The following is a 26,761-nucleotide window of genomic DNA, read 5'->3' as shown; positions in this document are numbered from 1 at the left end:
CTTTACAAGAAACATCTTGATAAGCAAAGCCATAAATTGAAACACTGAACACTGTTGCATGCTTGACATCAGCTTATGGAATAAGAACAAAATATCTACATTACACTGCAGAGTAAATAAAAAAAAACAACACTAATATTTGTGTGCAAGATGAATAAAGAAATGAAAATCTGCCTGATCAGTAAAGATGGGTTGTTTGATAAAATATTGATGTAATAGCATCACACAGAATATTGATATTTGATATATCAGTATTTTCTTACACACCTAATGGCAATATTCCCCCATTAATCATGTTTAGTACTTAGCTTTTTCTAGTTGCTCAGTTATTTCACAGACTAAAAAAGTGAAACAATTTAGCATGCAGCAAAGTAGGAACATTTTTTAGCAGTGCACAATTTGTCAACTCATAGAATCAAAATCAGATCAGAATCGTTTTTTGTCATTGAACCAGCGTCCCGGCACAACAGAATTACTCTCAGTACAATCCCTCCAAGTAGACAGACAACACAAAAACATAAACAGGACCAGGCAGACTGAGGCAGCTGCAACATGATAGGCGTACCTTTTTATGGAGATCAGGGAAAAGATAACATGAGGAAGGACTGGGTGAGGGGGGGGAGGCATTGCCTGAAGGTGCACAGTGTAGGGATAACAATCTTCAATACAAAGCATACATATTTTTTTTTACATTTTTATTCGACTGTAGACTGGGTTTTTTTTTTATTGCTTTTAAATTGTGCTGCACTACTGCGTGGTGGTTAGCACTATGCCCCACAGCAAGAAGGTTGTTGGTTTGAGTCTTGGCTGGAGGAAGGTTTGAACAGTGACCTTTCTGTGTGGAGTTTGCATGTCCTCTGTGTTGGCCCTGAGTCCAAGGTGTACCCCGCCTGTTGCCTGCTAATTACTGGGATAGGATCCGGTTTTCCTCTAACCCAGAATTGGACCAAGCAGTATAGAAAATGAAAGAATGGCTGCTGTGGTTATATTTCATTGTTGCTTAATCTTTTCTGTGTACTGGCTACTTCTGTATCCATGCCTGTAAATGTTGCAGTAAAACTAAGGCTTAATTTTAGTTTTACTTCCATCTGCATCATCTGACTGTATTAGCTCCACCTTGAAAAGTTTGGTTAAACACAATATTAGTCGAAGTCGTTACATGCACTTTAAAGTGATGTGGACCATAGATTTCTTTAGATGTATTCAAATCCAGTCAGTTCTTCTACAGTTTTACATATTGCTGTAAAGATTAAATCAATACATGAGTTTTTCCTTTCCACTGTCTGCCTTGCCCTCCTGCTCAGGATGGGGGATTGGATCGAAGTCAAGATTCGGCACAATCTGTTGGTTTTCCTTAATTAGGCTATTTATTATGACTTGGCTCGAAGTGATGTGTCTGTAAAGTGCCCTGAGATGACATTATTGTGAAGTGGCGCTATACAAATAAACTGAATTCAATTGAATTATTTTATGTACTTATTTTATGACTTGCTGACTGTGTCAATAAAACCTAGTTTTCAACCTTTTTGGAATGGGCAGAATTTTTATTTATAAACTGCTCTGATGTATCTCAGCCCCTCCAGCTCATCTTTGCCTCTTGGTCTGGTCCGACTGGCAAACAAGCAGATCAACTGGCAGCTGGTCCTTTCAAGGTATTTCCTGGTTATAAATTCATCTCACATTTAGATGTAAACTATTTACAATGATGTTTACTCTTTTTTTCAACCTTTTTTACTGTACTTTTCTTCACTTGTTTTCTAAATCATGCCTGACCATTCTCTTGTTTTACTCCACAGTAATGGCAAACTGTTGGCAGTGGTTCAAGACCAGTGTGTGGAAATTAGGTAATTACCAAAGTCTGTCTTGTCTTTTGAAGCAGAATGTGTGTGTGTGTGAGAGAGAGAGAGAGAGAGAGCGAGAGTGATGGAGAGTATTTAATTAATTGGTTGATTTATTACATTTCATTTAAAAAGGCTTCCAGTTTAGGCTTCAATCTAGCAAAGTTTTCCAGGCACCAGTTTAGTTACTAATGGTATAATCACTCACATGAGAACATCCATCTCTCCATTTATTATTCCCACTTCATTGTAATCGGGGTCATAGAGGCAGGGCATATGTTGTGGTTAGTCCATCACAGCCCATCACAGGGCCAAACACAAGAGAGAACAGTTTAAGTTGTTTAGCATAACTTCTCTTGCTCCCATTAAGAAAAATACATAAAATTTTAGCAGAATTTTTGTGCATTAATTATTGTTTCTCAGTTATAGAGAAAGAGACCAGCGTGAACATACCCATGAGAATGTTTATTTCCATCTTCAGTGGTTGTAATTATTTCCAGACACAAATCCAATTTCCTCTTTACACAGAGAGAATATACTCACTCAGCAATCTGCTCTCCTGACATAGTGTAATGCTTTGAATGGAGCCGAATCGAAATAAAAATCAATAGCCATGAACCAGGTATACAAATATGTCTTACTCTCTAGGGGCTAACAAGAGGCTCATTTTCATTCATTGTGACACTTTCACTCCTCTTGACCCTTTGAGTAATTGGAAGTTGCTTTCATATGTCGATCACTATTTAAAAGCAGAGTGTGCCCCTGTTGTTTGCTGCCTTCAGAGCTGCGTTGCAGTCGACCCCTTGTTATCAGGCGCCATCGGCCTCAAGTTGATGTTATGGGTTATGCTTGTGTCCTTTGTTCACATCCTTCTCAGTTAATCATGGTGTTTTACGGCTTGGCTTCACGCCGTTAGTTGAGTTGTGAATGAGTGGGTGTTCAGTCAGAGCAAGGCCTGATCCTCAGAGTCTGTCTAAACACTGCCCACACCCTCCTGTCTCCTTGATCCATTCGGCTACTTTAGCTGGCAGGTGATCAGCACCTTTTATAACAGTCTTTATATCAGCTGAGGTTAAATGTGTGAATATCCTGATGTCAATGATGTTCTTTTCCTTCTCTTTTCCCTTTTTTATTTAATTTGTGCATTTTTTCATCAGGTCTGTGAGAGATGACTTTGGCTCAGTCATTGGGAAATGCCAGGGTAAGACCCTCTCTCATTCTGTTAGCAATCAGTTCACTTAATTAAATACCCTTATGTTTTATAGATGTTGTGATTATTATTGTATAGTGCATGTTATGTACTGTGTGTGCTTGTCATTACAACTCCCATTTGGTATACACAGTCATGGCTCTATGTCTGTGTATTATACCCTGTTATCTTGAGCAGCTTTGACTGTGTGCACAGAACAGAACATCATAGAGTAACACATCTGCAGATCTGAGCAGATTGTGGGGACTTGAACTATTAGTATTTGTTGACATCAGCGACAGCCTGAAAATGTATCAAATGCACAAATCTATGCACAGTTGTATTAAAAAGTTGGACTTTTTTTTGTTTATTCCTAAGAAGATATTACTTAGAAGATTTACTGACGGCTCCCCTGAAGAGACATGTCTTCCAGATTCTTACATCTTGAGTTACTTTCATTATTTAAACAGAACAGTGGTATCTATTTTTTATTCAAATTTTTCTGATAAAATTAAGAAATGAATTGCAAATAATTCGTTTTTTTTTGGATGCTTTGTCAAATATATTGTTGATTGTTTGAAAATATTTGGTAAAATATACATATAGCATAACTAGACAATAGATGTCACTGTGGACACACGGTTTGATAGACAAGAACAACATTCCAAACATGATAGTTGCTCAAATACATGGAAATGTTATCATATTTGGTTTGCATTTAAACAGACAGAGATGATCATTGTAAGTTGATCACATGCAGCCAAACAATGAGTGATTAATGGAAAAATTTGACGGATGTTATGTTTCTGCAGATATTTTCATGTATTTTTGAATATATTATCTCATCTTTGTCTTTATTGATTTTAAATACAGTAATTTGGTCTTGATACCCAGTAAAATGGGGAAAAAATAGAAGGAAATTGAACTTCTAATTAATTAGGAGATTAAAAACATAAAAAAAGTAAAGTGTCTTTAATACTTTATACCAGGGGGTCCAACGTCCGTCCTTGAGTTCTACAGTCCTGCAGGTTTTCAATATATTCCTGCTCCAATACACTTGGGGCCTCATTTATCAACAGTATTTATGCAAAGAAGTGTACTTCACGTTCATGAGCATTGCCACACAAAATATGGGCTTTATCAAGTTGTACTTGTGCGTGGAGATGTGGATCTTGAGGCTCCATTCTTTCCATGCGAATGCACAACCGCTAGTGGCAGAACAGAGAAACAGAACAGGTGTCATAGTGATCTCAGCATCCATATTCTTTATTTGGTTGAAACAATAATTACTCAAAAGACAACTTTTTAAAAAAAAAAAAAAGAAAAAAAAAAGGAAAATAAATAACACACTTGTAGCTTAGAATGTCACATCACTGTGCACCATTGATCTGACATTATCAAATAATTTAAACTCCATGCTCAGCTGTGAGCATCATCAGTGAGATCAGTTCTGATCAGATGCTGCATTTTGATACTGTTAAAATTTCTGCCTTGATTTGGGAAATGCATTGCAAAATTTTATTTACTACTTTTCTTGAGAAAATCTAAGTTGTTTTGAAATTACGGGTCCATTACTGAGCTGCTTTAAAGCATCTGTGTTGGATGAGTCTTTTCTCCGAACCAGAACAAATTTATTTCTCTTGAATATTTCAAAACCAATCAAAGGAGAGTCTCAATGATGCTTGGAGCGTGTGTGAAAGTACCTACATACTAAGTCTCCTTTATCTCCACAAAACACCTAAAACCCACCAAGGTAAACCAAAGAACTTCAGGTGGGAGGTTCTGTCCTCCTCCAGCTGCAGATACGACTTGTCTGTGTGCTGCCACACTTTCTAAAACATTTTTCTTGAATCGTTTTTATGGTTTAAGATTGAATTATTTAATAACTTTTCTCTTTAAAAGTTAATGACAGAGATCTCTCCATGATATCCAATTATTTACTGCTCTTATATCTTTCTGCAGTTTTTATAAATTCTTTGTTAAACTTTTGTATGCAGCATGTTGTTTTAGATGATTGTTTAATAATATTTATTTCCTGCACTTAAACCTTTGCCAGGGCCCTTCAGATGTAATTTTTTACAACAAACGTTAACTGAACTTGACTGATTGAACCAAATAGAGATATTTAGTTGGCTTCAAAGTCAGCAGAACTGTGAGGAAATCACTCTGAGGAGAAACACAAGCGATTTTTGTGACTTTTAAAGAAACATTGTTTCTATATCTGGTTAAATGAGGGTGTTTGTGAATGGAAATGACCATGAATCTGAGCAAGCAGGTCATTTAGAACAGGTGGGATTTATCAACAGAGACTACTTACTGGTGTGTGGATGCATGTTAGATAAATCAAGCTTTTTTTTTATTTTTTTTTATTTTTTTTATTTATTTATTTATTTATTTTTCTTATACACTTAAAATTTTAGTCCTATGCAAGAATTCAGAACTTTTTCTATGCATGATTGAAAAGTGAGGCCCCAAATGCAGATTAAATGGATCCAACTGCCGATGAAGTTTTGCACAATGACTCATGAAGTTGGAGCAAGGAAACAATGAAAACCTACAGGATTGTGGCCCTGGAGGTCCAGTAATGGACAGTGTGTTGCATTGAACACTGGACATTGTATTAGTCAAAGACATGTAAACGTGTTTTTTCCAGGATTTCTCAAAGCTAAACGCTGAGCTGATAATGATGAGATTAGCAGAAAAGGACTAATTTTGGACAAAGTGACATAGACGGTAGTTTTCATACTGTCTTGCCTTCTTAGCAGTTCATTACAGACTATTTGACTCAAGAATACTTTTTTATAAAGTAGCCATTGTAAAGAAATCCCAAAATTAAATGTTTTCTTTAAGCTTTATCACCCAGTTGGATGAAATTAATACCAACATATTCTTCAGAATTTTGCAGACAAATGGCACCTGTACCTCCACCTCTCTTTCCTTGCAGAAGAACAAAGCACCTGCTTTGTTAAAAGCACAGAATAAAACCTTTTTGTGTGTTTTGTCAAAATGTATTTAAAAAAATTCTTTCTTTTGTTTTATTTCCTTTTGTCTGTATTTATTTATTTATTTTCTCTCTTTTTTTTCTTCATCTTCTCCACCCCTTCAGTCCACCGATTTCTCACTGTATTTGTTCTGCTTTGACTGGCTGTCATTGTTGGCCGTTGTTCTTAATGGCTCATAGTGTGGAGAACAGTAGCCCCTGGGCCTGTCTAAACCTCAGCCTCTCTCCTCTTTTTTTTTTTTTCTTTCTATTTCATCTTTTTCATTTTCTCTTACTTCATTTCATTTCACGGAGATTTGTCCTAATGGATTTCGCTCTGATCCAGCCTTTAATGGCGTTTGCCTTTTAATGGATGAGCATGTGTGCGTGAGTGCATGTTCTCCTGTGTGTTCATCCTTTGCGCGCATCTACACCTGCGTATCAGTCTGTTGTCCCCGCTCCCCTCCGTGCCTGCCTCTGCTACAGTAGAGTTGTCTCCCACCCCCGTACATAATTCAGAAATGTTGAGCTCTGATAAATGCATCTGCAAGGCATCAGATCGAAAGCTCCTGTTGGGTCATTGGGTGGAATTCTCAACAACTTCGTCAGTATCGCTAGCGAGGAGAAAAAAGACAGCAGCATCCAATTTTCCAGCTCCCCAAAAAGAGCCATCTATGTGGAAATGGAGCCCTCAGACCTGCAGAACAACTTACTGTAGGGGGGTGGGGGGGATTGGAATACAAAGAAAAAGTGCCAAAACAACAATAAGAGCAGAGCAGATGTTTCGTACCTTCATCTGTCATAACAGCTCCGTGTTGTTATTTGCTCCTCCCAAGCAGAGAGTCTCAAAGGTGCGTTAAGTCGCCTACGTCCCGAGGTGCTCCCTGATACTTAGGCCTAAAAAATTAGGGGAGCCATTATTTTTCTCAGCAGGTGCTGGATTCATTGTTTCCTGCTCCGTCTCCTCCCCAGCCTCTGTCTTCCTCTCATTTTCTCTCTCTTTGTCTGCCTCGCCTCCCACTTCTTCTCTTTGTTCTTCATTTAAAATTCGAGTCATACAATATCCAACGACTCCATTAGTTTGCGGCGTTGCCCACCAGGGGTTGCAGCAGCATCACTCAGCCAAGAAATTCAGCACAATAAGCGCCAACAGCGCTGTTAGGAGATATCAACCACAACATAACTATTTCATAACTTCCTTTATGCAGCAGCAGTGTTCTGTTTTACATTGTTGTCCACAAATACAAACAAGAGGCCTTTGCTAAATTATGCAACTGTTTAAATGTTTAAGAATTGAATAGTTAAGTCTCCCCTTTTTACTGTTTAATTCATTAGGAAATAATCGCATATTTAAATGTGACTCAGGATCAGAGGCTTGCCACACTGCACCAGGTGGAAAGATGTCAGCGGAGCCTTGAGAAAATGCCAGCAGGCACAGATGTGCTTTATCACAGCGATATGGTTACACTCCGAGCACTGCTGAGCCAGCAGATTGCTAAAGCAGTAGCCTATACTTCAATAAACGTTCAATTTATGATCTCTGTTCTCCTCCCACTTTTCTCTCTGTGGCTCACTTCCTTTCTCGCTGCGAGTTTGTGTTTAAAGCATGTGTGCTTCTGTCTTTGAGAAGCAATTATTGAGATGTTATTCTATCTGCGCCTCATAGATGAATCAGATAAATCCCCAGACACATTGTGTTGATGTGTTGCATTAGCTTTAGCTTTCCTCTCTGATCTTTATTCATCATCATCCAACCACATTACACAAGGGATTATTCCTAGAAAGTTTTATCATGTGACTTAATTTACGAGCTTTGGTTCCTTCAGTTCCTTTATAAAATTATTTCTTTTCTTTCTTTTTTCTTTTTTTTCTACAAATGCTGCAGTACCTAAGGACCCAAACCCACAGTGGCGAAAGGTGGCGTGGAGCTATGACTGCACTTTGCTGGCCTATGCTGACAGCACCGGCACCGTGCGTCTTTTTGACCTGATCGGCAGCGAGCTCTTTGTCATCCCCCCGGTAACCTTGTCCACATTCTGACACTAAACACCCTTTCTCTGTAAAGTAAAACCATGTAAAACATATACAAACCCATAATTTATCAAGCATTTGTCATTGTTAGATGCATTTACAGTTAAAATGGAGTCATTTCTTCTCATAAGACAACATCCTAAAGCAGTTTTGACTGTACTTGTAACTGTTCAGTGAAGCATTTATGAGGATTCAGACTTCCATGATCTTTCCTCCGTGCTCTACTTCTTCATTGTAGCACCCACTCACCAGCTGCGATAAGCTGCTGTCACCTTTTGAAGAGAACGTCTGCCTGTCAGACGCGTTGTGCTCGCTTTGTCTGTCACGCCTGCTTTCTAATTCATTGTCTGTTACTTCTTTTTCCCTTTTTTCTTTTCTTTTTTTTTTTGCGCTTATCATGTCCCATTTCACTTTAACCCATCTTCATCACTTCCTGTCTTTAATATTTCACGTGCAGGCTGCTTTTCCAGTCTTCCCATTACACGCATGTCTCTACTCTCACATCTCCCCTTGCATGTCTGTCAGTCCCCCTCTGCTGCCATCTCAAGTCCATCTTTCATTCCTTGCTCCTTTTAATGCCCTCAGTGTGCTACATATTCATACTTCTCCTCCTCCCCATTTCTGCCCATCATTACCTCCATCCAGCCTGTCAGAAAGTGAAAATAGACCCTCATCCCCCTCCCCAGCCACACTTTGAAAGTCTGTAATTCTTGCTCTTCATTGTTGTGCGTCTAAGAGTGTACTTGCATCAGCACCCCCCAGCTGTGCTGTGCTCTTCCTCCTGTTTGTCACTGCTAAGTGCACCTACCACTGACTTGCTGCTATTTTTGGTGGAGATGAGAACTTCAATTTGACAGGAATGTGAGGACGAATTTAAATTTCCTAATCCCCCCCCCCCCGTGCTCTCATGTCTTCTGTTTTCTCTTGTTTCAGGTCGTCTGCTTTCTTCATGTTTTGCTTGTCTGCGTCCTTCAGCAAACACTTGTTGTTTTATGTTTCTTTCATTTATTCCCAAAAGCTGTCGACACAAAAAAACGCATGAATATGTATGTTTCAGTCTGTGTTGAACACATTGCCTCTGACTTATCTCTTATTCTTTGTGAAACCAGGTGGTGAGTTTCCCTGGAGATTTCAGTTGTGCAGTTGCGGGTCTGATTTTCTTGGAGTACACAGGCAGTGCTCAGTGGTCAGCTGAGCTTCTTGTGATCACGTATAGCGGTGGGCTGAAGAGCTATCTAGTAAGGTAAGGTTAATAACTGCATTGTTAAAGCAGTAGTGCACCCTAAAATGTCTTTGATGAGCTTTAAACAACATTGTGGTGAGAACAAACTGTACTGTTGTTAAAATGATTTATTTTTCTAATCTGGATTTTGTAGCTCAAAGATGAATGAAAATGCACACAACAAGGTAACAGTAAACTTGGTGCTCCTTTATGTCACGAGAAAACGTGAACTAAAAAACAACAGGTCCATGCCTAAGATGTCATCAGTCTAACATCTTAAGGGTGCATTCACATCAGGATAGTCCACTAGACTCCTTTCTTTTAGATTGCTGAATACCAATCTCCTGCCAGTTGAAAGGACAGACCAGCTGGGCCCACTTTGCATTGGTAAAAACCCCCAAAATGCCCATAAATGTCAAGATTTCCAGACCGTGTGCAAAAACAACACGGACAGACGAGGAAAAATAACAAATGTAATGGAAAAAGGATGAATAAATATATGAAAAAAAATAAAAATAAAGCAATGCATATTAATCTAGATTTTCCTCATTTTTAAAATGTTTACTTGATTAGAAATAATTACATGGTGAGCTTTAAATAATATAAAAACTGCTTTTAGTGCAAACAGGCCATTAATTATTCCTGGACTTGGACAGCAGCCTGCAGTCTGGTGCCAGGAGCCTGTTGGCAGAAGGGCAATGTCGTACACTAAAGAATACATTTTTTACACTTTGTAAAGTGAATTTCCAGCTGCTGTGGCATCAGTTTAAGATGTGAATGGTGCATCTAATGAATCAACCAGGTGAACCTGATTGGTGTTATTAACCAGGTGGTCAGAAAATAACTTGGATTTGTCTTTGTTACCTCCAACGAGGAGGATATGTTTTGACTGGCGTTTATCTGTCTGTCTGTCTGTTTATTTGTGTTAAAAAAAAAAAAACCTCAAAACGTTATGGACGAATTTTTATGAAATTTTCAGGACATGTTGGAAATGTGAAAAGGAAGAAGTGATTTAATTTCGGCGGTGATCTGGATCACCATTTGGATTCAGGAATTTTTTAAAGGCCTCCCTGGAGGTTTGCGCTCTCTGAATGCTTTTCTAGTAACTAATCATTAGAATAAAAAGACGCTTGTAGGAAATTTAATGAGAGGGGACTTGGACCTTTATGGAGTTACTTTCTTTGTGGCTGAGGAAACACATCTGGCGTGTGGACAGTCCGTTGCACTGATGGTCTTAGGAAGATCTGCAATAGAATTAAATCTAACTTAATTGCAACTTGTTCTTTAATGAAATAAATTAAAAATTATTGAAATTTCCCTGAAGAGAAATAGAAACATTTGGATGGGTTCTGCTATCTTTTGCTATTTATCTAAATTAAGAAAATGATTTGTACTTTACCAATAGTTATTTAAAAATCTGAAAAGAACTTTATTCTAGCTTTATTGTTGTGCTTAATATGGAGCTGATTTCTGAATTATTTCCGCACATTCATTTTTAAAAGTGTAATTATTTTTATTGATTGCTGGGATAGGCTCCAGCTCAACCCCACGACCCTGATTTGGCCAATAGAAAATCAATGAATGAATCATTTTTCTTATTTTTATTTATGAAGAATGGAAAAGAAATGTTAAAATAAACATTTGCAATACTGTGCTATTAATGACTGGGAGTAAACTTGGAAGTGGAAAAGGACTTGGACTCTGCTGGAATCCTGCATACTTGCAGGTGGCCTTAGTAAAACAGCATTTGCTGCTAGCTGCCTTTTTCTTTATATGAAAAAATGTAAAACTTCATCTGTTATACTTGTTTTGGAGTTCTCCTATGCTCATTAGTTCCTTTCAGAGCTTTCACATGAACCATTTTCAAAACTTCAGTGAACACCTCACCTGTATTCACCTCTGACTCTTGATGTTTGGGTCACAGCCATGATTTACTCTTCATCCACTTTCATCTTTTGGCCATTAGATCTCTCCGTTTAGTGCTCTGCTGTCACCGAGAGGGCTTTTATCTTTTCGCTTAACCGTCTACCAGTTTAACAGCTGTTATCGCTCCTTTCAACATGTCATTTGACATATTGCCAGTGATGAACTGGCGACCTGTCCAGGGTGTACCCTGCTTCTCACCTAATAATTGCTGGGATAGGCTCCAGCTTCACCGCGACCCCTAATTGGAATAAGAGGTTAAGAAAATTACATGACATTCGACATATTGAATGTTCGAAAATCTTTTTCTGTTCAACATTTTAACCTTTCTGTTGTGCTCATTAACATGCTCCAACCTCTTTCTGCAAATCCACTTCTGTTGACACCGTGTGCTCAATTTCCCTGTTTTTCTTGAGCTCTTTACAATCCTCTCAAAATACACTTCTTTTTAACTGGTTTAGTTTTTTGGGTTGTAAATGATCATTTAATGTCTTTAAGTGAAATCAGATTGAAGGGAATCAACACCTGCTGTTTAAGTTGTTTCCAGCTGTTCTCCAATGCTAGCGTTTCAGCAGCAAATGCGTCTTCATCTTCACCAATCTGTTCTGTTGACCTTTCTGCCTTCCTCATTTCTGCTTTTCTTTTTAATTCCTGCATGTTTTCATAAGGACAGGTTCCAGCTTACTCAGTTTAGAAGTCACGGTGGTTATTAACTTTACATTTTCTAAAATCTGTTATCAGGCAGGTCATGACTGCAGCTGCGTCCTCACCGACAATACTGTCATGTTTTACACTTCATCCTTGAGGACTACAATCCTGCAGGCTTTCCATGTATCTCTGCTCCAACACACTTGACTCAAATGAATCAGTCAGTGTGCAGAACCTTATTGGCCGTTGGAGCCGTGTAATGGAAGCCAGGTGTGTCGGAAGAGGGATAAATGGAAAACCTGCAGGACAGTGACCCTCAAGGACCAACTTTAGGCACCCTTGAGCTATTTCATCTGAGTAATGCATGCAGTGATTTGTTGTGAACAACTCAAAGTCAGATATGCGTGAGTCACAACAAACACTGTCTTCATTAACACTTCTAAAGAACACTCTTTTCTTTCTAATGTCTTACTTGTGGTAGCTGTAAATTGATGCAGACCCCCCACACCCCCTCAACACACAGGTAACAACTAACCTGTTGCCGCTACTGCTGCTGCATCCACTGCAAGGTCTGAAATCAGGGCAGCTTGCTTGTCTCTACTTAGATGCCGAGGGCAGTGATATCTCTCTTTGCATACCAATTCTTGTGCTTACATCTCCTTATTCAAACAAACATTTTGAATATTTTATGACGTCTGCTGTGTGTATGTGCTTTCCTCATGGCACCCCACACCTTTCCACTTCAATTTAGCATCAGCAGAAGAGCATTTTTTTTTTTGTTTGTTTGTTTTTCAGTGAAATCCCATTTTGTTGTCTGAGCTATCTGCTGTCACACCAAACCATAGCATGGTGCCACTCCATGACATGGGGTGAAATTGTCATTGTGTGTTGAATCTCGATCAGATGATGTCCCGCACTCTAAGACCGCCCTTCCTTTCCGGGTGCATACTGGTGCTTGTGGGAAACGCCGATTTGTTCTCCTGTTTACAGGCAGACAAATGGCAGCAGGTGCCTATGAAACCATTGCATGTGGGGGAAATAAATAAGATGTGTGAGACATTTGCCACCAGATTTTCTGTGGAAGTGTTCATATTGAGTATGGAGCTCACATTCATTTTCCCTCTTCGTATGACTGCATTCCAATATTGTTGCTCAAATAGTTTAAATTAGGGTTCCAGAAATTATAGCTGAGCTTTGACAGTAAGTCACTTTTATCACTCTCTTGGTCTGTGCAGCGCTTCTTCTCATACACACATACACACACTTGCTTACTGCATCATAAACAGTGAAATGCTGGGATGAAGCTATAGTGTCAAAATCTTGAATATCCTTCAGCTATTTGCTTTGTGCAGCCCGTACCCCCTCCCTTGTTTTTCCATACATTTCATACTGCAGAGGAAGATTTCCCCTGTGAGATATCCACACACAAATTACACAACATCTAGTACCAATCTAATTTAGATCACCCTCCTTAATTAGATTATGTATTTCACCATGTCTCATTTTAATTGCAGCAAGGACAGAAATTGCTTTGTCATCTTCCCCAAAACAGCTTTGCTGCACCATTAACGATTTCCACATGAGTGTTCATGTTTTGTTGCATGTGCCAGAGCTTAATTATAGGCAACTTGTCATTTCATTATCCTCTGTTGTCGCTCTGTTTCAGTGTGGGAACCAATCAGAACTTTCAGGAGAATCATGCCTTCAGTTTCTCTACCCACTACTCCCATGGCATCACGTCGGCTGTTTACCACCCGGGCCACCGGTACGTTGGATCTCACCAGCAGGCTGGCACCCTGTTGAATGCAGCTGAAATAATGAGTATCTTGAAAAATGAACATATTTACCAACATTAAGCTTTTAATCTATCAGTGGCGGCCTAATTAATTCTTGTAGCCTTCACTTTACACCCTTGGAGGATTTATTTTCTCTTGAGGGCTCCGCAGTCCAAGACTACTACTATTAGTGCAGTGTTTGATCAAGTGTGTTTTTCATACATTTATATTCAGGCATCTGAAGATGTCTGTATAAATCCTTTGAATCAATTTTCTTCCTGAAGTCTGTTACCAAGGATTCAGGAACATGTAGTTTAAATACCTGAAGCTTGAAATTCTTGTGTGATTTCAAAGTCTTTCATCATTTTAAAATCTTTGGGCATCGTCCGTCTGCTCCCAAATAGGTTTTACTTTGATTACTATGGCAGAACAAAATTATTACAGTTTACTTTAAGTAAAACTATTTTATTGAATGATATTTGATGTGACTAGATGGTGTTTAGATAAACCTCCCTTTTTTCAAACTGGTAGTGCTAAACTTGACTCCACATTGCTGGCTCATAGGAAGGGATGTGATAATAAAGAATGACCTGCCGCACCACAGAACTGTGATCAGAAGAAATCATCACTAGAGATACATCTACAGCGCTGAACTCTGACTCTATATTTTCTCAAAAATAGAAGTCACTCTGCAGATCTGTGCACCCAGTTTGAAAATTTGTCAGCACAAACAGGACAAAGTTGGCCGTGTATAGCAGATCTAACGGTTTGTTAAACAAGAACTCTCATTGACATGTAGCTCTTTGTTTTGTTTGCACTGTGTTTGTACCTGACTGTTATTCTTGGTCTGAAAAGCTTCCAGAAGGATGTGTCCTGTTTGTGTCCTGTTACTGTGCTTCATGTTATAACAATTTAACCCAGCTAAATTTTAGTTGTGCTGTCTCTAAGCAGCTTGTTTTGAAAGCATGAAAGGTAAGGGAGATTTGTGTTATCATGAAGTAAATAAAATGTGTATATATATAGAAAAAGAATGTGTGGAGCAGAAAACTGATGGCTCTTGTGGAGATGTCCTGTACTAGTGTAAGATGTTGCACTGTGGAACATTGCCAAGGGGTTTTTTCAAGAATAAATGAACCAATTTCTTTAATGCAATACCTACAGGAATTACAGCAGTGCAGGGTGTCTTGGCCATTTTCATGACATTGCATCCAAAGGTTTTGGTTAATTAAATGGGGCTCATCCTTGTGGCCTTACTTTAGTCATCAAGGTCCCCAGGCTGCCCAAACCAAATTTGCTTTGGCCAGTAAACCTGGTTTGGCAGTGCAATGGATTTTGGCAGCTACTGTCAAATGTTTGCCAACTGATAGATGAGATGAAATTTTAATCATCCCTTTGTGAAAACTGGGTCAGCATCAGAGAGAATAGAAGATACATGAGAGAAAATGAAAGGGTAAGAAAGTGGGTATGAGAAAAATACTTTTAAAAGATGAGCAGGGTTGTAAAAACAATGCATGCTTTGTTTTATAATGCATGCATAGACTTGCAGATGTGCATAAGGAATACTGGAAGTCTGGAGAAAGCTCCTTTTGTTAAACAATCAGATCATAGAATTCAGAGGAGACGTCTAATATAAGACAGGACTCCATCACACTTAACTATTTTGTTTGTTTAAAAAAAAGTCAAATCTTTGCTGTTTTAAATATCTGATTTACCTTCAACAGGGGGCAGTGTTGAGCTGAACAGCTATGCTGTACCTTCCCTTGTCCCTTGCTGCATTTGAGGAAACCACCTATGATCCTTTTTTTCTTCTTTTTTTTGTCTAAATTAAACTCACCCAATGATTCCAACAGACTTTTTTTTTTTTTTTTTTTTAACTTCAGATAATACGATTTGATCCATTCCAATTGCCATTCAGTAGTAAATGATTTTAAACCAGGTTGAAAGATCGTTATGTTTGGTTCTAGTTACGCTCCATATATTGATCTAAAGGAGCATGGTGATGCAAGCACTCACCTTTTGTGCGTCTATAGATTACTGCTCGTCGGGGGCTGTGAATCAGGGGATGACGGCACATCCAAGGCCTCTTGTTGCGGCATCACTGCCTGGAGGGCCCTCTCTGGCTCGCCACATTACAAGCAGGTCACCAGCTATGAAGACGATATGAATCAGGTGAGAAGTCATCGATTGCAAGCATATTTTCATGGAAGTAAATCAGTTACGCTGTATCCTGACAGATTTATGCCCTGTATCTGTCAGAATCAGAAGAGAGGTTTCTTCAGGATTCCCAGCTTTAGATTCTTTTCAAGACAAGGAAATGAAAAGGTACTACAGCTCTTTTCACCTGTTTACCCTGTAGCAGTATATATATGTAATCTATAGCTGTTGGGGACTGATTTCTTTGTTAAGCATTTCTAAAACCTGTGTCTGTATTTCTGTTATGTAGGACGGTGTATTTCGTATGAGTCTGAGCCCTGATGGCACCCTGCTGGCTGTGATCCACTTCTCCGGTTGTTTGTCTCTTTGGGACGTCCCGTCGCTCAGACAGAGGGCCACATGGAGCCAAGACCAACAAGTACACATCTAAACTGCTTGTAATGTGTGTGTGTTGGTGTGTGTGTTGTGAATGGGTTCATGGTTTTGCTTAAGCTGAGTAAACCTGTGTACTCTCCAGTAGTGTGTCTTGGTAATAATTTGTGTTGTAGATGCTTGACTGACTACATTAATATAATCTTTCTCTGGCCTGAGTCAGAGTGTTAGTGTGCTTAGAGAGTGGGATTGCAGTTTTTGTGTGTTTGTGCACATTTGTGATCATCCCACAACAAGCGAGGTGGCTTATGGAGAACTTACATTCACAGAACGTTTGGCCGATTAATGCAGCGTGTGTGCATGTTCTGCTTCACCGCTGGCAAAGCTTGTGTGTGTGCTAGAAGTGTAAACAGGGTTAGCAGATTAATTTCTTTCCCTTACTTCTTCTTTTCCTTCCTCCCTTTGGTGCCTCCATCTTTTGGTCCTCCCTCCAGCCAGGATTTGAGGAGATCAACCCGGAGTGGAAAACATCATTGGAGAGAAGGAAGAAAATAAAAGGTATTTTGGCCTAAAGGGCGGAAAAAAAGCATACTTTGTTGCTGACATGGCATTGCACTTTGGATACAATTTAATGATCTTTGACATGTCTGATTCACTGAATTACACAGTTTTATAGACTTACAAACCAATGCCAAGGCTAGCAAATACCCCCCCAACCCTCTACTCCCTGTATCCACTCCTTTGGATGTGTGTATTTTTCTTCTTGTGTAGTTGTTTTTAATCTTTTTTTTTTGACAGTTTTGGGCCAGTGGTGATGACAGTTTTGACAGTTTGTGGAAGCAATAATCCATGTATATGTTCTCCTGTCATGCATGACAAGTAAAGCCACATGCCTAGTTGTAGAAATATGTCTTGAAGGGAGGAAAGTAACTTTATAAAACCTAATTTGGATAAGAGATTAGCATCCGAAAAAGTTAGGGCTACTAAGTGCACAAAGCATGTCATACAAAAAAACAAAACAACCTACCATACTTTTGACACTATCTTTATGTCTTGCAATACCTGTCCCAGATAAGGAGCAGTACTATCCACTGGTGGATGTGAGCTGGTGGAGTGACAGTGTGCTGATTCTGGCTCGCTGCTCCGGTTCGGTCACCGTCTCATCCGTCAGGACGTTGCGTAACCTTCTGGGGAAATCCTGTGAATGGTTTGAGCCTTCGCCTCGAGTCACAGCTGCACACGACGGGGGCTTCCTCAGCCTGGAGGTAAAAGACATGACAGTGGAGTACAGTTTGAATTGTAGGACTTAAGCAAGCATCTGAAATATTGCTCATAGGTTAAAGAGTCTTTTTTTTATGCTTTTATAGTTTATGTTGTAGACTAGAGAAAGGTTGCTCAGTCTCTGGAACCTTTCCAAGCAGCTACTTTGTGGACTGCTCACAGAATGATGACTAAATAAATGAAAGTCACAGTTGCTCACACTGTTTTATGACACAAGCTGCTCTTTTATATCGTATTCAACTCAGATAAATTCAAAGTTTATTTGTACAACACATTTACAACAACCTCCGTTGACCAAAGTGCTGAACAGAATATAAATCAAATTAAAAGTACAAATACTAAAAATATCAATAAGTACAATCTTTGTATAGTCCATGAGAGAAAGTACTTTGGGGACATCAGGTCCACATTTAAAACACAATAACACAAATAAAAATCTGTAAATATGTAAAGAGAAACAACAAGGATATCCTGTTTTAGATTTTTTAGGTTTTAAATGCCAGGGACAAGTAATGGGTTTTCAGACTGGCAAGGCAAGTTTATTTCTACAGCAATTTCAACAACAGGGTGATTCAAAGTGCTTTATGGAGAAAACAAAACATTAGAAGAAAAAAAAAAGAGTACAATTTAGAATTAAAACATTAAAGCAAGGAAGAGAAGTAACAATAAATAAAGAAACATGGACTTAAACTGATCCTGGGAGTGTGAGGCCCTAACAGAGAGAGGAACGCTGTTGCGGCTAACTGTCCAACGCCATTATCTACTTCAGCCGCTGCAGGCTGAACACGGGAGATATTGATGACGCGCACTAAGATGTATGTTCTCCTTATTGCGTTTGTTTATTTTTATAGTTACTTTAAATAAATTACAATGAACAAACAATACGCAGAGCAAAAACATCTAATTGTGGTCAACAAAAAGTTTACTCCCGAGCTCACCCCACTTCTGCATCCTTACAGCCAAACGATGCGCTAAGGTGAGTGCAACTATTTGTAATGTGTGCGTTCACACCCAAAGTGACACACCCTCCACCCAAGTGCCAATCAAGCCTGCACACATCAGCATATTCGCAGACATTCATGACTTATAATATGGCTCCCACAAACGCTGTTCCACAGTTTAAGGGACTGAAGCCTCTGAACAGGCTTTATCTCTTCTAGGTTTGAGCCTGGTTTTAGGCAATGCCAACAGGAGCTGATCTGCAGACCTTAAGGCTCTCGATGGAGCATAGGGCTGCAGAAGCTAAATTAGATAAGCAGGGCCATCGAATGCAAACATCAAAAAACAATTAAAATCCTAAATTGGACTCTAAAATTAACTGAGAGCTAGTGAAGGGAGGCCAGTTCAAGAGAAATATGCTGGCATATAAAAGGTATATGTTTGCAATTTATTATTATCTACAGCAATGTCTTTATGTTGATAGGGTTGTGAATATCAGTCTACATCTGAAGGCATTGTGTGTTTTCACAAATGTGGAATTATCTGACTGTATGTGCAGATGGTGATATGGGAACACTAATGATTCACAGGTGCTCAACCCTTCAGCATTCCTTTTTCTTTTTAATTCTGAGCTAACCCCCACAGGACATCACAGAGAAAAATGCTGCGGTGTATGCATTAAAATGTGCAAATAATTAACCCCCATCTGAGGCAAGCAGATCATGACAAATTGAGAGGAAGTACCGAAGACGGCCTGAATTTGGGTTTGCATCGAGCAGCTTGACCTTGCTGCTGATTTCTGCTCAGACAGCCTGCTGAGTAGGCAAGAGGGTGTTAAATTTAGTGTGTTTACCAACTTGGATTTAAAATGTGCTGCACAATGTTATATGCTTCATCTATCATCTGTCATTTAATGTTGGCATATAAATGTCCATATGCTCCCTCAGAAAGTCATTATGGGCAATTGCAATAAATCCTCTTGTGAATTCAGCCAGTGAGACAGATGTACTTTATGTATAAGGACAACTGTAGCTTTTAGATCCCTTTTAACTGATATGTTTGCAGTTTTAATCAAATTAATTTTATTAGTCCTCTTTTCTACCATCATTAGAAGTGCTTCCAGCCATTCAGTCTTTTCTCTTGGTTTGTTTTCTCTTTTTTTTTTTTTTTTACCAGTGTGAAGAGAGGCTGGCCCATAAGCGTGTGCGCCTGGAAAGCAACCTCGATGGTGGGGCCAGCGACGATGAGGAGGGAGACGACGGCGGGGACTCTGACTCAGATGAAGAGTCCTCTGCTAAAGCCCGCTACTTTGGTTACATCAAGCAGGGCCTGTATTATGTGACGGAGATGGAACGGTTTGCTCCACCGCGAAAGCGCCCTCGCACAGTTATAAAGAACTACCATCTGGTCAGTCTGAGGTCAACCACGCCGGAGGAGCTCTACCAGAGGAAGGTTGGTGGCTAATACAGGAAAAACTGCACATATAGTGCACCCATTATTTTATGTTTGGAAGTTTAATCACTTCCTCATGTCTCAAACTGACAGTGGGGGAAAAATGCTGTAAAACCTTTCTTTCCCAAATAGAATGAAGCAGCTGTAGCATCAGGGTCGTCATCATGACTGAATCTCGCCAGCAACTGGAGCTCCACAGCTTTTACCTAGAATATTTTTTAAACTAATCTGCATTAGTAATGATCAAATCCTATGGAGCATGAAAGCTGTGCTTGATGCTAATGTGCATGTAGCAATATCTGTGTTATTAAAATAAAAGCTCCCATAGTGCCCTCCACTAAGGTTATCCTTCCTTTAGGCTGGAAGAGGCAAAGTTAGAGCTAGACTTAATAAGAATGATGCGGATGACTTCTTTAGTATTTGTTCTTTGAATTTCCAAGGAATTCCTAACAAGTCTTGATATTTATGATCATGTTATGTTTTAATAATAATTACATTAAAAAGTGCTGAATCCCATAAAAGTTTAGTCCATTAAATCTGGGAACGGATGATTTAGTAACCTTTCTTCTGTGAGTCTTACTTTATCTTGTGCCATCATGAGGGTCAAGTTTGGATTTTTGAATGAAGGATTTTACAGTAATTATTGTAATATAAATGTATATGAGAAATAGTTGCAGATAATAAGTAGTTGTGACAAGTTTGTTCATATGTGTGTGTCAGCTGGTGGAGTAGGAAATGAGTGAACGGACGTTCTGACTGGCTGTTTCCATTTTATGCCCTTCAAATGTCTAATCTGTGCTTTGCTTTCTGGCTCTAGCTGGTATCTTATCATGATTCTTTACTGTGAGAAACCATGGCATGCAAGTCATGAACTGGGACTGTGTCTCAGGTCAAAATAAATAACTTTCTTCATATTTTGTTGGCTTAATTTTCTGTTTCATTAGTAGCATTTTGATGTAATAACACGGTAATCATGGTAATCCTTAAATCTGCTTAACATCATGTTGAATTAGGTGTTAACATTTATCAACACAGATTGTTTGTTGGGTTGTCACGTTCTGTGCAAGTAGGTCTTGTTTCATGACATAATCGTGCTGCATGCTTGTGGACAAATATGACCTGATTTGACAATACTGCCTGTAGTTAAACTCACTTTTCCGTATGAGGTAGCACAACTGAGGCGCTTCTGTTACTGTTTACTTATTCATTGCAGCACACAGATGAAACATGCTCATGTGTTTTAGGTTGTGTACAAAACTACCATCAGTGTTCATGCTGGAATGCCTTCATGTTTGGATTTCAATGTTTTTGGAATCCAAACAACCATTTCAGCACTCGTGTGCAGTTTAGCCTCACTCGGTGTAATAAATTCATTTCGGCAAAGAAATGGATATTGCTTATTTAATATTTCAAAGATACTCCCATTCCAATTATGCCATCCCTTATGAGCAGCCTTTATCATTTTAAAATGTAAACATGAATCACGTGCCTCGCTGTAATGCCAGTAGTTGGTTAAAAGAACAGCTGTCTTCTATGGACGATATCACATTTACGCTGCAGTTTGTCACTTCTTTTTTTTGGGCACTTTATTAAGCAGCAGTTGACGGTGGTCACTTGCATCTGTTTGGTTGGTGAATGAATTGTAACGGCCTGATTAGCAAACTGTGTTCCCAACAAAATAAATCCTTTCTCAGCTCAGTGGTGTGCTATTGTTTTGCTCCAGATTGCTGTTGAGGAGATCCGAAAACCAAGCAAGATGCTCAGTCTGCTTTAAGGCAATTTTTCAGTCCCACGAGATCTTCTGAAATGCTAATTGTTGTATAGAAATATGGTTGTTGGTGCTGCCTGCTACAAAGTGCAGCAAAAGACAACAACATGCTCTATCACATAGCACAGCGAGAGTGGTATCTGCTCTCTATGGTTCCGAGATTTAGCCTCGTTCATCAGTCATTTTTATGACCTGTCATCCACCGCCTTCTTCATCATTGTCACCGTCATTAGATGCCATTAGTCATCACCATCAATCCTAACAGTGGAGAGTTACAAAGTAATACATCATTATTATCTCTTTCTAACACTTGCTACTGGAGGCACTTCCTCAGCTGCTGATGCTGCTCATCTGCTGGAATTGTTTTATTTTTTCCTTTTCATGTGTACCACACGTGGAGGTGGGAAGGGGACTTCTTTATTGTATGCGTGTGGATTTGAATGTGTCTGCGCATTGATTTTTGTCATCCTTTCTACAGTTTTTATGCAGTTTGGCAGTTCTGTAACTGCATGAATCACGGCTACCTGAGCGAACTGATCTCGTCTCTGGGGCTCACCTCTGTCAGATTTAGAAGTTAAATGGACTGTGAACAGACCAGAACAGGTGGATTCAGGTTATTTCCTCCAGTCAGCCTCCTTATGTGTTAGAGATTTTGATGATGTACTTGGTGGCAGAACCCTGGCTGCATGAGCAGCGCACTGGCAAGGCTTTTAACAACTGTTATTAGCTGGATCTAGTGACAGGAGGAAGTTTTTTTTTCCCTTTCCTTCTTTTTTTTTATGTCCTCCTACATGAGGTTTAACTATATGTGGTTCTTATTGGCCTCTACGAACTCCAGTCTGGTTAATGCGTTGCTTTGTACTCCTACACACAGACAGGAAAGGATACTTGATGTGTCTGTCGGCCATTGAGCTCACATATATGTATTGACACACACATTGAGTGGGTCTGCATAAAATGATGTGCTGTGATATTTATTTTTTTTATTTTTTTATTAAATTGTTTTGTGAGGCAGCGGAATGATTAAAATCTTTAAATCAGGTCAATATCATATGGATGATGGCAAGGACAATGGGGAAAAAATAAATGTGCAAAGATGAAATCCTTAATACGAGATGTATGAGGGAGTTATGTTACAGCCATTTTTACAGCCAGTTGGTTTGATTTACAACTTAGAGGGGACACACATTCCATTTTTTTTTTTTTACAAGTTGTCACACTTTCTTTGGTCACAGTACCGCAGGGATGGCAAACCACAGCACCCTTATGAACTATGAATTCATACCTCTGTTTATGGCTGCCAGTTTTAGGTGCTGGAATGAGCCTCTCGACTCCACTCCGCCCCACTTTTCCATGAGCTGTTCCTCTTTTGAGATCAGTAAATTTGGCACGACCATCCAAATATAAATTTGGGCTCAAATTACACCCAATAACCCTGTGAAGAATGTTATCACAGAAGAAGGCATGTAATTCATGGTCTGTTTGAAGCTCATGTGATGAGCTGTGTACTTCTTTACACCAAGCTGACAGAAAAATACTTGACTGACAAATTTTCTTCTGTCATTAACATTACTTTAGTTTGACTGTGGACAGATTAGAGTACCCTTCCCTCTTCAGGTATAATTTAACACAGAAATTAGGATTGTTGGTTTGGACTGAGTTCTTTAAACTGCAGACTGCTCAGAGGAAGCATCACATATAGACCACATTTATACTAGTTTTCACTGTCAGCATTTTGTTAAAGCTTTTGTAGCTGTTGCTTTAGCTGCTCTTAACAAAAGTTAGCTTTTTCATTATGATGGTAATTACGGGTTCTGATTTCCTTGTTGTGGTTAAAGACATTAAACAAAGGACTGCTTTGGAGTAATGAAGTGAATTTATTGCAGCATGATATACAAATTGGGTCTGTGCCAACTGTACTCACCACTATGCGCCTTTGGGTGGAATAGTGGTTCCCTCACAACAAGAAGGTCGCTGGTTCGATCCTCGGCTGGGGCGAGGCTTTAACAGTGGCTTTTCTGTTTGGAGTTTGCATGTTCCTCCTGTGTATGAGTGGGTTCTCTCCGGCTTCATCCCACCCTCCAAAGACATGCACGTTAGGTTAATTGGTGACTCTAAATTGCCCATTGGAGTGAGCTTGAGTGGTTGTTTGGCCCTGCGATGGAGTGGGAACCTGTCCAGGGTGTAACATGCCTTTTGCCCAGAGACTGCTGGGATAGGCACAAGCTTTCCTGCGACCCTTAATTGGACTAAGCAGGTAAGAAGGTGTTATAGTCTTGTCATAGATTATTGTGGAAACGTTGTTTTGCAGTTGACAATGGTGCTCTGGTTGCTAGGATGCCAAGCTGTCATGTTGCATATGGCGAAGAAATATTACTACATTAAAAAAATAAATCAGCAAGCCATTTATGAACATGCAAGTTAGTGGGCAGGTATGCAACTTAAAGCAATTGTTGTGTGGACGGACAGCTGCTTTTGCAACTGGTTGCTGTTATTTTATCAGGACTGCACCGATACTCTGGGGTATGGCACACATGATTCCACACATGATTTTACATCTTTTCCACCTTTGAAAATACTATATTGTTGCCTGAATTCATGTTGGGCCACATCGTACATCTCTGTTCAGACTGAAATGTTCCTGTTGAGTCACTGAGCATTCCTGGTTTACACTCAGGACTTCAACGGTGCCGTAGCTTGAGACAATTCAAAACTTCGGCCTTGTTTTAGGGCTATGGATAGTAATTTTATTCTTGTCAGAATGTGGTCTAAATCAGTTCAGTGCATTTTTATTTATTCAGTTCAATGCATGGTGCATGACATGCGAATTAGTCGTACAACCTCGGGACGGTGATTGAATTTTAAAAAAACAAACAAAAAAAAAACAAAACATAAATTGCATAACGGAATCCAAAATGAGTTGTTTTGTTTCTCTTTTCTTTGTACCCTTTAGTAGGTCTGACATCAGAACCAAAAAGCACTTCTTAGTTTGATGTTAATTAAATTCTTGCAAAAGCTTGTCATCATTTTGCTCCTTTCATTTTACAAATGCTTGTCTGGCTCCTTCCAGTTGGATGGTGTGACTCTTCATCTCTGCTTGTTCTGAATTTCTTTCAGTGCCGTCTTGTTTCATAATGCAGAGAAAAAGGCAAACGTATTGATCGTGTCCAGCTAATGTTTATGTGCATATATGCCTTTTTACCTCACAGATTGACAACGAGGAATATGGTGAAGCCCTGTCTCTCGCCCAGGCGTATAATCTGGATTCTGACCTTGTCTATCAGAGACAGTGGAGGAAGAGTACAGTCAGCATTGCCTCAATACAAGATTATCTGGTAAGAAGTGGATTCATATTGAGTATGTGGTTGTTTATCACAGTGTGCGAGACATCTGTTCAGAAATATGGAGTTGATGTGGATGACCGAGTTGCAAAAAAAAAAAAAAAGCTAAGGTACAGGAATAAACCAACTTGCTCCGTTTCACACCTAATTTTTATGCCAGTTTGTCGTGTGTTTTCATGCCGCCCCCTCCTAAATCTATTTCTCATTTCTGAATTCACTCCTTTCCTTCGACTGCCCAGAGCAAGATACGCAAGCGCTCATGGGTTTTGCACGAGTGTGTTGAACGCGTTCCGGAGAATGTTGATGCAGCCAAAGAGCTGCTGCAGTACGGCCTGAAGGGAACAGACCTTGAAGCCCTCATAGCCATAGGAAACAGGGAAGATGGTGGCAGGTAGGTCATATTAAAAGACACCAAGGTTTATCACACATAAATCTTTCAGTAAAAACCTTTTCTTTTTTTTTCTTTTTTTTTTTTTCCAGTTTCCAGAGAAGATGCCTATTATGCCTGTCTCATTTAATTACTGCATCTATGCCTGCTTGTTGTTTTCATTTCCATCTCTCAGGTTTATCATGCCAGGGGACGTGGACCTTGATGACCTTCCTTATGAAGACATCCTGTCACATGATGAGGAGCTGGAGAGGAAGAGGGAGAATGAAAACAGGAAGAGACGAGAGCTGCTGGCCAAAGTTGACTTCAGCAGGTACACAGCCAAAAGACTGTGACTTCGTCAGACCTGTCATTCAATCAGACAACAGCTGAAGAGAAAATGTTGGATCGGACTGCAATGTTTATCGTTAGGAACTGACATTGCGGCATGCACATGGTGTGATGTCAAGTGTGGCAAATTGAAGTTTTAATGTGTAGGACTGAGAGGGATCTATTGTCAGAAAAGCAATGATTTTTCTTTTTGTTTGTGCAGGTTTATGTGAAAATTAGAATTATTGTGTGAGAGTGAAGCCACCCATTTCTGTCTGCGGACGATGTGGATCTTTTTGAGCTGAATCTGCCAGGTTGCATACTCAAAGTTCAAGAATTTCCCATAATTTATCAACTAATGGCAGATTTAAAGTGGATTTTTGTTTTCAGCAGTCCGTGTTGGTTGTAATTTAAAACTTCCTCCCTGGGAGACACTAAATGAGGTCTGATTTAATTATTTTGTGCTCGCACTTGGCCTGCTAGTCACCAAAAACGGTCTTTTTTTTTAAAATTTTTTTTAAAAACTTCTTTGCAAATGGAGCTATTCAAGTCATCTTGAACTTTTTTTTCAAAAGTATATACAGTGTGTATGTCAATGTGTATAGTGTGTATGTCAGAATAATATAATAGCTCAAAGTCTATTGAATTTGTTTTGCTGCAGCCTTTAGTCAAAGTAAAACTTGATAGTCAGATGCGTTTAGCAAGTTGAAAGTAAACCCAATACTTAGCTGCTTGATCTCTTCTCAGTGGTAAGCTGACCCATTTGGGTTATTTTAGTGACTTACTAAAGCTACTGTTTATGTAATTATCTTACAGTTTGTTACCCCTTTTCACTCAGCTATGGATGGTTGTTTGTGGAATTATTCACTTGACTTGAAAGGCAAAGGAGAAGCACTTGTTGAGTGGTTGAAAAAAAATCCCACCAAGGGAAACTTGATACCATCTAGTGTGAGAAGCTGCGTTGGAAGGCTGTTGCCAGGTGTTGTAAAGCATTAGATTGCGTCATTATTAGTTGTGGTTTCCCGTAATGCAATGAACAGTAGTGATGGCAGTGAAAGTGTTAAAGGTATACACACGGAAACCTGGGGGGATGGGAGAGAAGGGCTGCCAAATTTAACACTGATAGTTTGATTAGGTGGCACACCAGAGAG

General features: G+C 39.4%; 1 protein-coding gene across 1 annotated transcript in view; it reads left to right on the top strand.

Annotated features, from left to right (window-relative positions):
- Positions 1–26,761, top strand: part of nbas (NBAS subunit of NRZ tethering complex) — a 181,537-nt gene that overhangs the window by 6,915 nt on the left and 147,861 nt on the right. Inside the window, exons 4-18 of the mRNA XM_079255987.1 lie at positions 1,575–1,652; positions 1,797–1,844; positions 2,996–3,039; positions 7,893–8,026; positions 9,148–9,281; positions 13,498–13,596; positions 15,637–15,775; positions 15,863–15,928; positions 16,050–16,178; positions 16,627–16,690; positions 17,204–17,397; positions 19,529–19,804; positions 24,782–24,907; positions 25,153–25,304; positions 25,477–25,614. Coding sequence (XP_079112113.1) covers positions 1,575–1,652; positions 1,797–1,844; positions 2,996–3,039; positions 7,893–8,026; positions 9,148–9,281; positions 13,498–13,596; positions 15,637–15,775; positions 15,863–15,928; positions 16,050–16,178; positions 16,627–16,690; positions 17,204–17,397; positions 19,529–19,804; positions 24,782–24,907; positions 25,153–25,304; positions 25,477–25,614 — 1,821 coding nt within the window. The remainder of the gene's footprint in view (positions 1–1,574; positions 1,653–1,796; positions 1,845–2,995; positions 3,040–7,892; positions 8,027–9,147; positions 9,282–13,497; positions 13,597–15,636; positions 15,776–15,862; positions 15,929–16,049; positions 16,179–16,626; positions 16,691–17,203; positions 17,398–19,528; positions 19,805–24,781; positions 24,908–25,152; positions 25,305–25,476; positions 25,615–26,761) is intronic.

This window comes from Telmatherina bonti (assembly GCF_933228915.1).
Source record: "Telmatherina bonti genome assembly, chromosome: 16".
NCBI classification, from domain to species: domain Eukaryota; kingdom Metazoa; phylum Chordata; class Actinopteri; order Atheriniformes; family Telmatherinidae; genus Telmatherina; species Telmatherina bonti.
The sequence above is the reverse complement of the archived record's forward strand: the minus strand, read 5'-3'. Positions and strand labels throughout refer to the sequence as shown.